The following is a 13,646-nucleotide window of genomic DNA, read 5'->3' as shown; positions in this document are numbered from 1 at the left end:
CTTTTGTTTTACTTTTATTTTAAAATGAAATGTTTTGTGAATTCATCAAAACTTGGATGATCTTTCGTAGACTATTCTTTATCACATGAGGGTAAAGTAATTGCTGGTAATCTTAGACATGCATTCCATAATAATTAGAAAAGAACTGTCCTCAAAAGTCCTCAAGCTGCCTTAAAGAATATATTTGAATTTTGCCTGGAGATCTGGCACATGTGTTTGTAAAATTGTGTTTCTTAGTGTTTTCATGCTTTCTGCTATTGCACAGGTAGTCTTTCATTTTACACAAAGAAGCTTCTACCTGCCCAGGGACCACAAATCCTTGCCTATTGGTGTGCAATGTTTCCCAGGCACACACATTTTCAAGTTGAACTGTTTCTCTGATGCCTGCTACTACTGTCCAGAGCAGAGTGGCTTACAGTGCACTGCAATGTGGCTTGTCAGTTTACAATAAAGGCATCAGATTCCAGCTGCCCAAATTCTCTCAGCACACTCCTGTTACAGGAATTGTAAATTAGTGTCTGTTAAACACTCAGCCCAAGCTTTGCTTTCCAGGCATATGATCACCCCGTTTAAGTTCCAATTTAGATGCTAGCATTGTTAGGTCATAACTAGTATCAGAGAAAATGATACCAGCTGATGTTTATTGAGAAGGTATGTGCCAAGCATGCAAATACGTTCATGTTTCATTCATTTAATTCCCACAACAGCTTGATGTTCTGGGTATTGCCATCACTGAGAGCTTTAATGCTAAGCAGAATAAGACTGACTGAGCCCAAGTCACACTGAGGCAGAACAAGCAAAGTATAAGTAGGTCCAGGTAATTTTAGCCAATGCACATTCAACATAGAAAGGATGATGTTTAATATCATAACATGAGTGATTTTTTTTCATATATAACTACTATGACAAAATCTTTAGCAGCATGGCTTATTTCATGTTTTTTTAATGACTCAACTTTTTGCTCAACTGGAAAAAGTGCTGTTTATTTTTCCTTGTGTTTTTTGTCTTTTCTTTTTGCCCCTAGCATTGTGGAAGAAAATTCTCTGTTATAATGGTTATTTTTGCACTTTCTTTCATTGAGGGACACAGTGAGCCCAATATTTATTTGTGTAAACATTAATATGTTATTCTTCAAGATTGTTTCCAACATTTCTTTTACAAGCTTAAACTTTTCACCTTCTGATGATTACTGTAGTCTAGAAAAACACATTATAGAGATTTTCAAGTTGCCACTTACAGCAGACAAGAGAACATTTCACTACAAACCATTTATTGGTTCCGGGTTTTTGCCTAAAATTTTCTGTGATGATATATAAATGAAAAACAACTTTAATGATTAGTGCTCTAGGAAAGTTTAGAATTTCTAGTTGCTAAGTAATTCTAAGAAAGCAGCAAAGACAATTCAGCTGACCTCCAAGAGTTCCATTGCCTAATTATGACATACGGCATGGAATAGAATCCGATTTCTTGGGCTCAGTAGCTTGAGGGCTAAGTTCCTAATTGTTAGAATTGCCTTCAATAATGTTTATGGGAGGACCTGAGATCAACAAACTGAATTTAACTGGTAGTCATATGTAGGCTAAAGATGTAGCCTGATGACTAAACAATTAATACCCAATAAATGATATCAAACTGACTAAAAGTACAATACAAACACTTCATGAAGTTGCACTTTTGAATAACTGATATTTGCTTCATTTTAAAATTATTGTCAGCACAGAATTAACTATATATGTAAGAGGATTATTGGTATAAAATCCTTCAGAGGAATGATTATATATTTAGTGAGGTTATTTGTCTATTATTGAATATTTGTAATTGCCAAACCACTTTATGATTCTTGGTTTGCTAAGAAAAGGTACTATTCCTCAAACACATATTTCTCTCATTCTTTGGCCACATTATCTAGATGATTGTAGGAACTCAAAAATATTTATTCTTCATTGTAAAAGTGAGTGTTGAACTATCCTTAATATATGGGTAAGCTCTTCTCTTCCCTATTTGGTGTCCAGGCTTTATTCTTGGCGTAAGTTACAATCAGCCTGTAATTGTCTACTGAACTTTAATTCTTTAATTAGAGGAATAGCAATTGGTGTTATATAGCTATTTACACAAAGAATTTAAAACTTTGTTGCACTCATGAACTGACAGCAGCTGAGCTTATTTGCATAAAGACCTGTACAAGATTAAGCCAGTTAACATTCTAGCATGAAGAGGAGAAGAGCTCATTAACTCCCACCCTTAACTGATGAGCTATTGGCATTTGATGACTCCTAGGAAAGGGAGAGTCAGTTTTCTTCCAAGCTATTGGTACTAGCTAGTTGACTATGCTACAGTAGATACCCATGAACATGGGCAGTACAAATTGGACTTTGAGGGTTTTCAAAAAAGAAAAAGATGACAAGGAGTTGTGAGGGAGTGTAAGTGGTAAGTGAGTCTGGGAAAAGTTAGCAGAAGTGGGTGCTGGATATTATCCAAAATTACATGGTGTGAAATTCTCAAGGATTTAATAAAATATTACATTAAAAATTAATTCAGAGCCTGGTGTTGGTGGCACATGCCTTTAATTCCAGCACTTGGGAGGGGAGGGAGAGCCAGGTGGATCTCTGTGAGTTTAAGGCCAGCCTGGTCTAAAGAGTTAATTTCAGGACAGGTTTCAAAGCAATACAGAGAAACCCTGTCTCGAAAAACCAACCAACCAACCAACCAACCAACCAACCAACCAACCAACCAACCAACCAACCAACCAACCAAACAAACAAACAAACCAAAAAATTAATTCAGAAACTGCTTCAACTGCAATTTTCGTGAGTTGTGATTATAACAATGAAGAACAGTCAACACTTTGGGATTTGGGGGATGATCCTCCTGGGTATGAATCCAGTGATAGAAGACAAAAGGCAAGGAAACAGTCTCCTGGTACAAGCAGAGCATTGAGCAGAAGTAGAGGTAGCAAAACAGAAGCTGAGAGGGAGCTGGCCTGTACTCTGCAACTAGGCTTCCTGGGGTAGGTGACAGCTAAGAAACCTGTATCACAGCTGCCAGTGGGGGATTTAGTGGGATAAACAGCACATCATATCTAACTTATGAAGCTTCATACCACTAAGAATACAGAGAACATTGGAGTTCTTTTTCATCAACATTTTATTCCAGCATTTCCTAAATTCACAATGTTAGATAAGCTTTTGGTTAGTAGTCAGGTCCTCATTTCCACACAAAGTAATTTAAGAAATACTGACTTTGGCTAAAATTGTAAAACAAGACTACTGGAAGGAACAGAAGTATATTCTGGGAAAAAATAGAACATTGTCAATTTCTTAGGGAAAAAAATAAGACAACCAATTATTATGGCTGCATGCAAAGCTTATTTTGACAGAGGCTCTTCTGAGCCAGCAGAAACATTGCTGTTGAAGAGATGTTAAAAAGGTTTTTGTGGGCTTGGTGATGAGCTTAGTGGTAGAGTGCTTGTCTAGTATGTACAAAGCCCTGGTTTTTGTGTCAAGCAGTATATACTTGGTCAGATATGTGCATGTAGTTTTATATTTAGGGTATATATGGGCTAAAGAATTTTCTGGGTGTCTGAATAGCAAGGTCTTACTTAATACTTGTGTCCTCCATAAAATGGTGGTTATGCTTGTATCTAGGTCTTAAAGTTCTATGAATTCTGTAAAGTGCTGAATATGAACTTATCAAAAAAGACATTAAGGCAATGTTATTATTATATGTTAGGTGCTTTTCTCCTTTGTATTTTGACCTTGGTTTCCTTAACCTTCAGAGAACAGCAGCATTTTGAAAGGGGCTAGTTCTGAAAGGACTTAATTATTTAGACCTTTATCAATTTTGGCATTTTATTTCCAGCTAGAATGTAATGGAAGATTTTCAGTTATTAGCTGATAATTTACAGATTTCTGATGATCTCGAATGTTCTGCTATGCTCTTAGACCAAACCAAATCCAATAAAACCAACAAAGTATATTTGAGATTGTTGTTTACAGATTTAATGTTTAAGTGCTTGGGAATTTATTGAACAGCTCCAAGAAGCCTTGTTGTGTTATATTTATTTACAAATATTCAAAATATTTTGGACTAAAAATATTATTTCTGCTCAAAACCATGAAAATTAAGAGTTTATTTGCATATTTGGTCCAGTTGAAATTGTTTAAAGTAGAGCCTGCAGAGATTGGTCAGAGATTAAGGGTACTTTTGACTCTTGCAGAAGATCCAGTGTATTTGCCAACACCCTCATGGTGGCTCACAAACCACCTGTATCTACAGTTCCAGTCATTTTGATGCCATCTTTGACTCTGAAGGCACTAGGCATGCATGTAGCTCACATACATGTAGTACTCATGTAGAAGAGACACACAAACACATGTAATAAAAATCAATAAATTTAAGAAATGAGTACTGTTGATTACCCCAGGAAAATAATTGGGTGTTGTATCTAAAGTAGAACTCCTCTGTAACTATTAAAATGTTAAGAAGGCTGGCACTTCAACTTAAACCCATAGTCATACCACCATATATGATGTCAAATTGATGTAGGTAAATGTGTTTAGTTACCCTAATGAGAATCTCTATTCAGCCATTCAGTTTAAATAAACTTAGTTGGCAAAACTCACAGATAAAAATGATAACATAAATTTTCAATGGTGTGTTGAGTGCTAAACAAACATACCATTTTAGGAAGTGCACACTAACTTTTAAGGCCCCTAAGATTTTTGATGAGAAAACAAATGATCACTTGCTCATATGAATATTCCATCACTATCTACATGGCACATAACAGCTGATCGACTGTTTAGCATCCCTGGTCATTAAATATAAACTGTTTTCTACTTGTTTTAAAATATTTTTATGTGATATATCTTGATCATGTTATTTTCCATCCACCAACTCTTCTATCTATCCAACCTCATGTTTCCTCTCTCCCAAAATAAAACAAAACACAACAAACAAAACAACAGATCAAAAACATTTGAAATTGCTCAATATATGATGTTGCTTCTGAAAAAAAACATAAAAATATGTATCTCCCAGTTTAGATTTCATCAACTGGTAACAGGTAATTGAGAACTTTTAGTTAACTAAGTAACTAATTAATTAGTTAATCTGCTCCTCCTCCTTTACTATTCAGAAAGAGCTGGCCACCTATGGATAGGGACAAAACATGGCATATCAAATTGTAACAAGGCTAAGCACATCCTCATGTATTAAGGCTGTACAAGACAACTCAGTATGAAGAGTAGGGTCTCAAACGCCATAAGAAATGTGGAAGACAGCCCCTGTTTCACTTCTAGGACTTTCACAAAAGGATCAAGCTACACAACTGTCACTTACATGCAGAGTGCCTGGCTCAATCCCATGCAGGCTACCTGGTTGTCAGTTCAGTTTCTGTGAGCTCCTATGAGCCAAGGTTAGCCAATACATGGTTTTTCTTGTGATGTCCTTGACCCTTCTGGTTCCTACAATCTATCCTCCCCCTCTTCAGCAGGATTCTCTGACCTCAGCCTAATGTTGACTGTCTCTGTATCTGTTTCTATCAGTTGTTAGATGAAACTTCTCTGATGGTTTTTGGACTAGGAACAAATCTATGAGTACAGCAGAATATTGTTAGATATCATTACACTGAAATTTTTTCTCAAGTCATGTTTGGTTCTACTTTAGGTCTCTGGGCCATCCAGCCTCCAGGCCCTTGTGCTCCATGAAGTGTCAGAGGTGGGCTTACTCTGTGGCATGGGTCTCAGGCTTGAACAACTGTTGTCTGGTCACCCTCACAATCTCTGTGTCATCCTTACCCTGCACCCCCCCCCCCGGCATTCTATAAACCAGACAGATTATAGGTCAAAGGTTATGTGGCTGGGTTGGTATCCCATCACCTCCATTGATAATCTTGCCTGTTACAGGAGATGGCCAGTTCAGGATACATGTCCTCTTTTGCTAGGAGTCTTAGCTCAGATCATCTATATAGATTCCTAGGAGTTTCCCTTGTATCAGGTTTATACTTGACCCTGAAATAACACCTTCCCAAACAGCTCTTCCCAAACTCTCTCACCCACACCATCCACACCCTCATATTCCAACTCTGACCCATAATTACCTGCCCCCAGTCCACCCATGAAATCTCTTCTACTTCCCCTTCCCAGGGAGATTCAAGTATCCTGCTGTTAACCTAGCCTCTCTGGGTGTATGGATTGTAACACGGCTATACTTTACAGGAAATATCTTCTTATAAGTGACTACATACAATGTTTGTCTTTCTGGGTCTGGGTTACCTCATTCAGGATGAGTTTATTTCTTGTTTTATCCCTTTGCCTTTGAATTTCAGGATGTCATTGTTTCTAACAGCTGAGTAATACTCCATTGTTTAAATGTGCCACTTTTTTTTTTCATTTGTTTTTCAGCTGAGGGACATTTAGGTTGTTTACAGATTCTGGCTATTGTGAATAATGACAATGTTATTGTGAATAAAATAGTTGAGTATTTGTTCTTGTGGTATGATTGAGCATCCTTTGGGTACATGTCCAAGAGCAGTATAGCTGGGTCTTGGAATAGATCGATTCCCACTTTTCTGAGAAACCTCCATAATAATTTCCAAAGTGGCTGTACAAATTTGTGCTCCCACCAGCATAGGAAGAGTGTTCCCGTAGCTTCCACATCCTCTCCAGCATAAAATATCACTTGTGTTTTTGATGTTAGCTATTCTGACTAATGTAAGGTTGAATCTCAGAGTCATTTTGATGGCTAAGGATATTGAACATTAAATGTTTCTTAGGCATTTGAGATTCTTCTGTTGAGAATTCTTTGTTTAAATCTGTACCCCATTTTTAATTGGATTATTTGTTTCTTTTTGATTTCTAGTTCCTTGAGTTCTTTATTTATTTTTGGAAACCAGTCCTTTGATGAAGGGATGGTGAAGATCTTTTGCCATTCTGTAGACTGCTGTTTTCTCTTATTGATGATGTCCTTTGCCTTCTAGAAACTTTTCAGTTGCATGAGGTCCAATTTATTAATTGTTGAAATTTTTGCATAAAAATATTCCTTTATGAGGGGAGACCTCAACCTGGCACAATAGCATCATAGACAGAAGGCTCTGTGGAGACAAAAGTGCTAACAATGAAAAGAAGTGGCCCAGTAATAATTGAATAACATTGGAAAAATGTTTTACCCATAAAATTGTGTGTACCTCCCACACTCATGAGGCAGCCAGCCACAACACAGTGAGTGTAGATGATGCCAGAGAGGTTGCGCCAGATGTGTTGGAGTTTGTGTTAGTGTGTGTTCACCACAGACCTTTTCATATGCGTAGAAAAAGGGCAAGAGCAAACCAGGGTGGTAGGCAGTCTTGCTGACACTGGATTAAGGTTCTTAAAATTGTAGCCACTACTGTATGCACAATGCTGTGACAGTAACTCAGCACAACCAGATCAGTGTAGGGACCTAACTGATTATCATAGACACATCTTCACAGGGGCTGTTAAAAAGTGGATTCCTAAAGTAAGCTGACAAGCTCATGTACCATATACCCACAAGCTGGCTTACCAATACCAGGCTCTTTCTTTTCTATTCATGTTTCTTCCCCAAATCTGCTGCTTTATCATTAGCATAAAATAGAAAACAAGATAAAATGAAACCATTTGCATTGAGTCAAATGATAAACCATTAAAATTATGAATATTATTTATAATTCTTAGATCCTCACATACACTGGCACATGCAAAAATATTGTGGTGAAAATATAAACCAATTAAATAAACAAATGGTTCTTGTAAACTGTTTGAGTAAATCAACTCCCTTTAAAATTATCTGCTAAATTTCCCGCAAACTTGTGTTCTAAGTAAATCATTTAGGACATATTCATCTATTCTAATACACATTTTTCTAAACTTTCAGTACCTCTGAAATTGGGGAGCTTTTACACATTTCATGTTTTGGCTCAATGAAATACAACATTGACCTAGAAACTTCAGTGACAATTCTTTATTCTTTCTAAGTATTATAAGGCTACACTGTGAGTGACAAAACCATAAATGACAGTGGCATAAGCATGGCATTAATCACCCTCCTCTTCTGCAAAGCAAGCCTCAAGGGAGAGGGTCCTGAACCTAAGCTGCCCCTTATTTTCTTGCCTCTTCATTTCCAAGGTTGGCTAGTGGCTCAGGGTCTCCTCCATGCCCACCTATGGTACCCACTTTCCAGTAGCAGGAAAAAATAGAGGGTGTAGAAGAAAACAGTTGTTTTTCAAAGACAAATCTCAGACTGTGCCAAGTGATACTTCCATGTATAATACTGGAAATAGTAACAGCAGCACCTAGAACCTGGCCAGTGTAGTCACTTTCTGAGCCTGCATGTGTCATGATAAAAGCTCCATGACTATGAAGAAAGGATAGGACTGGAGAGCTGGTGCTGGCCATGAGCATGATGCCCCAGAGAAGCATCAAAGGATTTCAAATCCTAATGTTCAAAGTTAAATATTGTTGAGGATGTGAAGTATTCCTGCATTCCCCAGGTACCAGAAAAACATCCTTTCCCTTTCCAGGATGAAATAGTCCAGAATAATGTCTTGGTATTCTTAACCATAACCTGGGACTGTGAAATGTTGGAATAGATTTAAGTTCTCAATTTAAGTTTTAGATTTTTCTGGTTACCCAAATTAAATTGGGGGAGAGGGTGAATTGGAGCTGGGGATAAATGGGCGTTCTAAATAGTCTGTCAATAATAACAATGTATAGATTTCTGATGGTGTTCTTGAGAAAATAAGTGTATCTTAAGCCTCTCAGTGATTGCCTTCCCATTCCCCATAGTCTAATTAAATGCAGAGGGTAATGTAAATAAGTCTCTGGTGATTAGCACTGGTATGGATTTGTATATCTGTCCCTAGTATCTTTATAATTTCCAAATAAAATGTTGAAAAAGGAAGATGGTTCAGATTAATTCTCAAATTTGACTAGTTTTGGTTTAGGAATATAATTTTTATAATTGATTTTTTCAACATAACACTACAAAGAATTAAAAAGTCTCTTATGGAGAAGTGCATATTCTGTTTGAAGACAAATTTTTATTTTATATGAGATATAACACATTTGTAATTTTTGTCAATTTTAGGTTGCCCTCTTGGTTCTTTTAGTTATTAGGTAATATTTCACCAAATTAATTAATTAAAATGTATCATTTATTAAAGCCAAAATTCTTTAATCAATTCTTGAAAGTTATTGTTTTGTAATACTATTTTTACTTATAGTCTTTAGAAAACATTCTTAATTTCCAGGGAATGTAATACTTATGGGATCATGGGATGTAACATTTTTTTCCTACTTTCCTTAATTAAATAATTTGATATCATGAGAAAATAAAATTGAAAGTAATTTCTGTGACTAATACAAGTTATAGAGGCTCCTTTTCAAGGAAGATAATATTTAAAAGTGCTAAAAAAAACTTTAAAATTTCATGGTTTGTCTTATGTGTATTTAAATATGTTTTCAATAAAAAAATCTATTATAATTCATGTGTTTCAATCATGTTATCTTACTGAGAGTGATTACCATTTTTTTTTGCAAGTTTTAGTTTTAAAGAATAAATCATGAAAGTAGCAAGGTAGTGCTACAATAATTTAACAGGCCTAAAGGGGAAATCATATTTTTAAGAAATGAAATCTGCCTGACTTCACACACACACACACACACACACACACACACACACACACACACACACACAGAGAGAGAGAGAGAGACTTTTTTATTATTATCAGACTGTCTTCCATATGCAAAACAGTCTGATCATCTCCCATGCATGGAAGTCACATTCTACATCACTTAATCCCGCTGAAATGTATTAAAAAAGATAGATCTTAATTGCTTGAATGGGACAGAAGGCATGTATCCTCACCCTACTCTTAAGTTATGTTTTAAAGTCATAAAGATGCTCAATTGTTCTAGGAGCTTGAGGTACTTTAATGTGATAAGTGCCTAAAGGCACACTGATAAACTGATGGGAGCAGTGTGGGAAAGCACAGTTGGTGTGTAAGTTGTGTTTCAGTTCTCCATTTAGCACACCTTTGAGTTTGAGTCTGTGCCTCCTTGGTGATTCCTCTCAGCTTATGCTCCTCCAACTCTGATGTTCTGCCATGTGATCCATCTAGCAGCATTGGTGTTCCAGACCACTGGGATGGTGATCCTTATCATTTGGCTACCTGTGGTAATCAGCTCTGTGTCTTCTGCTCTTCTGTTAAAGTAACAATACTTTTTGGAACAGAGTCAGAATTTCTTACACTCTTATTGGGTAATAATAGTTCTCAAAGTCTAACGTGAGTCCTCTCCTCAGTGCTCTAATTCATAAATTATTTGTGATGGATGTGTTTTCCATAGAAACATATATTTTCATTTTTACTTCAGATTATGAGTCTATTTTGTAATTGTCAGAAGTAATTTTTTGTAAGATGTCAGCAATAGCATCACCAGCACAAATCATAAGACCATTAAATCAATGAACATTTATCATTTACAGACATTTAACTTCTGATACAAGGTGCTGAGTCCATGTATTTCTCATAGAAATGACAATAATGGGGCATGATGTCAACAAAATTCTAAGCCAAGGGTCTAGTCTGAGGAAAAAAAAATCTTATTTAACTGAGTCTTTAGCATATTCATTATCTTTTAGAAGTCAGTGACCTCATTTATTGAAAAGGGTTGCAAATATTTCCTCTTATTTTGTCAGTTAGTTATATTGAGATAGTAGCAAGAACTGACCCTGTTAGGAATTTAATGTGGGTTTTTATGACATCATAGAGTTATACTTTTGGTATTATACAAAATTTTAAAGTCCTCTCTAATCTTTAAGAATTTTAATAACATGAACAAATTAATTTGTCTCATTTCCCATAATCATGCAAAATCGAATGATTTCCTATGTTAATATACAATTGCCCTAAATGCCTTTTGTTTTAAATTCTTTCACCTGACAGTCATATACAGTCTCAAAAGGATGAAAGATATAGAAGTGAACCTTCTTTATGAAGGCTGATGTTCACAATCTCATATGTCATTTCATGTGAGTGAGCAAGCTAAGATTCAAGATGACTGGTGCACTGGTAGGAAGGTTCTTGCACTACATGGTAATCAGGAAAAGCATCCACCCCTTGCTGTGATTCTCAATAATCAGTGGCTTGTAAACACAAGTAGAATGGAAATCCCCTATGCTTCCCTCAGAAACCCAAACTCATAAACTAATTTAAAATCATTATAAGCATTGCAAGAGGGCATTCATGCATCTTACTGTGACAATGGGGACATACTTGAGGACATCTAACACATCTATCTCTCTTTCCCCTAGGCATCTTTTCCTGCCAGAGCTGATCTTCCTGAGGTTTTCATTTCTTCGTATAAGTGGCCTGGATGGACTCATGGTCCATTGGATCAAAAAAACTGTGCTGCGTCCTGGGCTTTTTCCACTGCAAGTAATGACATCACCTCAGTTACTTCCTCAAACTGTCTCTTCAAAGCATGTTAGAAGCAGTTTATAAACTTAGAGAATGTAAATAGTAACAAATGGTCAGTTAAAATATTCCAGCCAAAGAAAGAAACCTGGAGGCTATAAATTTTAATCTAAAACTTGGATATTAGTGCCTAATGTATGTAGACAATGAATCAAGAAGCAAAGTTCACTTGATTTTGTGTTTGGACAAGGTAAAGAATTTTGATATTTTGATTCCTTTTCAAAATAATGTCATCAATAATCCTAATATTCATGCATAAACTCAAAAATTTTTACATTATTTATTTTTATAAGATTTAGAAAACTATAGTTATTAAACTATTCAGAAGCAAAGTCCAGTTTTAGAATTATGTCAAGAAGATTAATGCTTGGACCTGTAAGAAACACCTCTCCAACAGCTAATTTTTATGCAGTTCCTAAGGTCAATAAATGAGATACTCAGGTTGATCCCAAGATTTGATGTCCAAAATTGTCCCCAAAGACTTTTCTGCAACTAAACAGGACCTACTATGCTAATGTTTGGATATTATCAACATCTTCATAGAGCTTGGTTCTGGTGCATTAATGCAGTCATATGAGAGTATCCAGGAGCCGAATAAAATGCAGCAAGCATTGCAAGATGCATGTGCCAAGTACCTTGGGGAGGCCAGCTTAGGTAGTGACATTCTCTAGAACAGGAAACTGCTGATCACTGTGTCCCTTTAATTTGTAGTATAAACGAAGTGCTCTGTCATGGTCATAGTTTTGGGATAACTAACTTCAGTGGTAGCTATATATTTTGCTTCTGTACTACTGCCCACCTTATCAGTACAAATGTTGTCTTTCTGTTGTTTCCCTTAATGAGTTAGAAATCCATGACTCATTTGAGCACTGTTTGAGATAGCTGAATAAGACTTAATCAACTAAAACACTAATTTGTGCTTATGTGGTAAACACCACCTAAACTATGCAAATTCCTTAAATTTAGGGTAGACCAGCAGACCAAATGTATTTCTCTATACATCTGTATACAGAACATTTAATTATGTTTTTAGCAATAAGAAACACGGCAACTTGCTAGGGCTGTTCAAGAGAATATGGGCATTAGTGTCCTCAGCTCATGGCCCTGTACACAGTCTCAGCACAGTCTCCAGAAATTTCCCGTTTTATGAAGGAAGCCTGGGACAGTGAAATAATTCACAAAGGCAAGTGTCAGAAATCTTTCAGAGCCTCAAGCTTCTACCTCCACCGCTACTGTTATTCTTCAATGTAAGAATATACTCAATAAAATGATAATACAAACACTTAAAATATATTTGATCGTGAATCACAGAAACAAATATCAATATATCAAAGGCCTTCTATTCTCTACTACAAAATAAAGATTTATTCTCTTGAGAATATCAGAGGTGGCAGGAGACTGTCATTTTATCCTACAAAGTGCATCCTGCCAAAAAATAAACAGAGTTGTGAAAGAAGGGAAAGTTGTTAATGAACACATCTAAACAGCAGAATAATACATCTCAGGTGTGTAGAAAGCACACACAAACACATGTCTACATGAATTACTTTAAAGTGAATTATTTTAGAAAAAAACAATCCAAATTGTCACCTTGAAAAATTCCTGTGAAGCTTTTTTGAGAAAAGAAATCAAACAAAAAGTATGTTCTGAGAAGAAAAGGCATAAAACAAAGGTTTTGAGCTTTCTGCCTTTAATTGTAAGTGTGTAAAATACTGACTTGGGATTTGTCTTTGATATAGCATGAAGTAGGAAATGTTGGTAGGTTTCTAACATCTCATAATTTCCTACTGAAATGGCCCTCACCCTAATTACTTTCTTCTCCGTTTTACATTTGTTTACTATGGAAGTGTGGCCACAATGAAGGCACAAGTTGATTTCTGCTACCATTAAATCATTTCCCATTATTCTACGAGGGCAGAGATATGTCATCTCTTTACTTTTCTATTCTTCACAAGATAATACATATTTATTTTTCCTGTTAAAATTTTAAAACAGAATGCTTGATATTAAGTGTCATGGATTCTAACAACAAAACAAAAAAGAAAAAGTCCAAAGTTAATGACACATTTCATCCAGCAAGATCATATTTTCTATACTTATCCTAATGGGGTAACCAAATGAGAAGTAAGTTTTCTAATGCTGGAGACTGTTG

At 36.0% G+C, this 13,646-nt stretch overlaps 1 protein-coding gene across 2 annotated transcripts in view; it reads left to right on the top strand.

Moving 5' to 3' along the window:
- Positions 1-13,646, top strand: part of Tinag (tubulointerstitial nephritis antigen) — a 96,094-nt gene that overhangs the window by 23,619 nt on the left and 58,829 nt on the right. For both annotated transcript variants that reach the window (XM_051197974.1, XM_051197972.1), the window contains exon 5: positions 11,332-11,455. In XM_051197974.1, the coding sequence (XP_051053931.1) occupies positions 11,332-11,455 (124 nt within the window). The remainder of the gene's footprint in view (positions 1-11,331; positions 11,456-13,646) is intronic.

The sequence above is a fragment of the Phodopus roborovskii genome, unplaced genomic scaffold (genome assembly GCF_943737965.1).
Source record: "Phodopus roborovskii unplaced genomic scaffold, PHOROB, whole genome shotgun sequence".
NCBI lineage: Eukaryota > Metazoa > Chordata > Mammalia > Rodentia > Cricetidae > Phodopus > Phodopus roborovskii.
The sequence above is the reverse complement of the archived record's forward strand: the minus strand, read 5'-3'. Positions and strand labels throughout refer to the sequence as shown.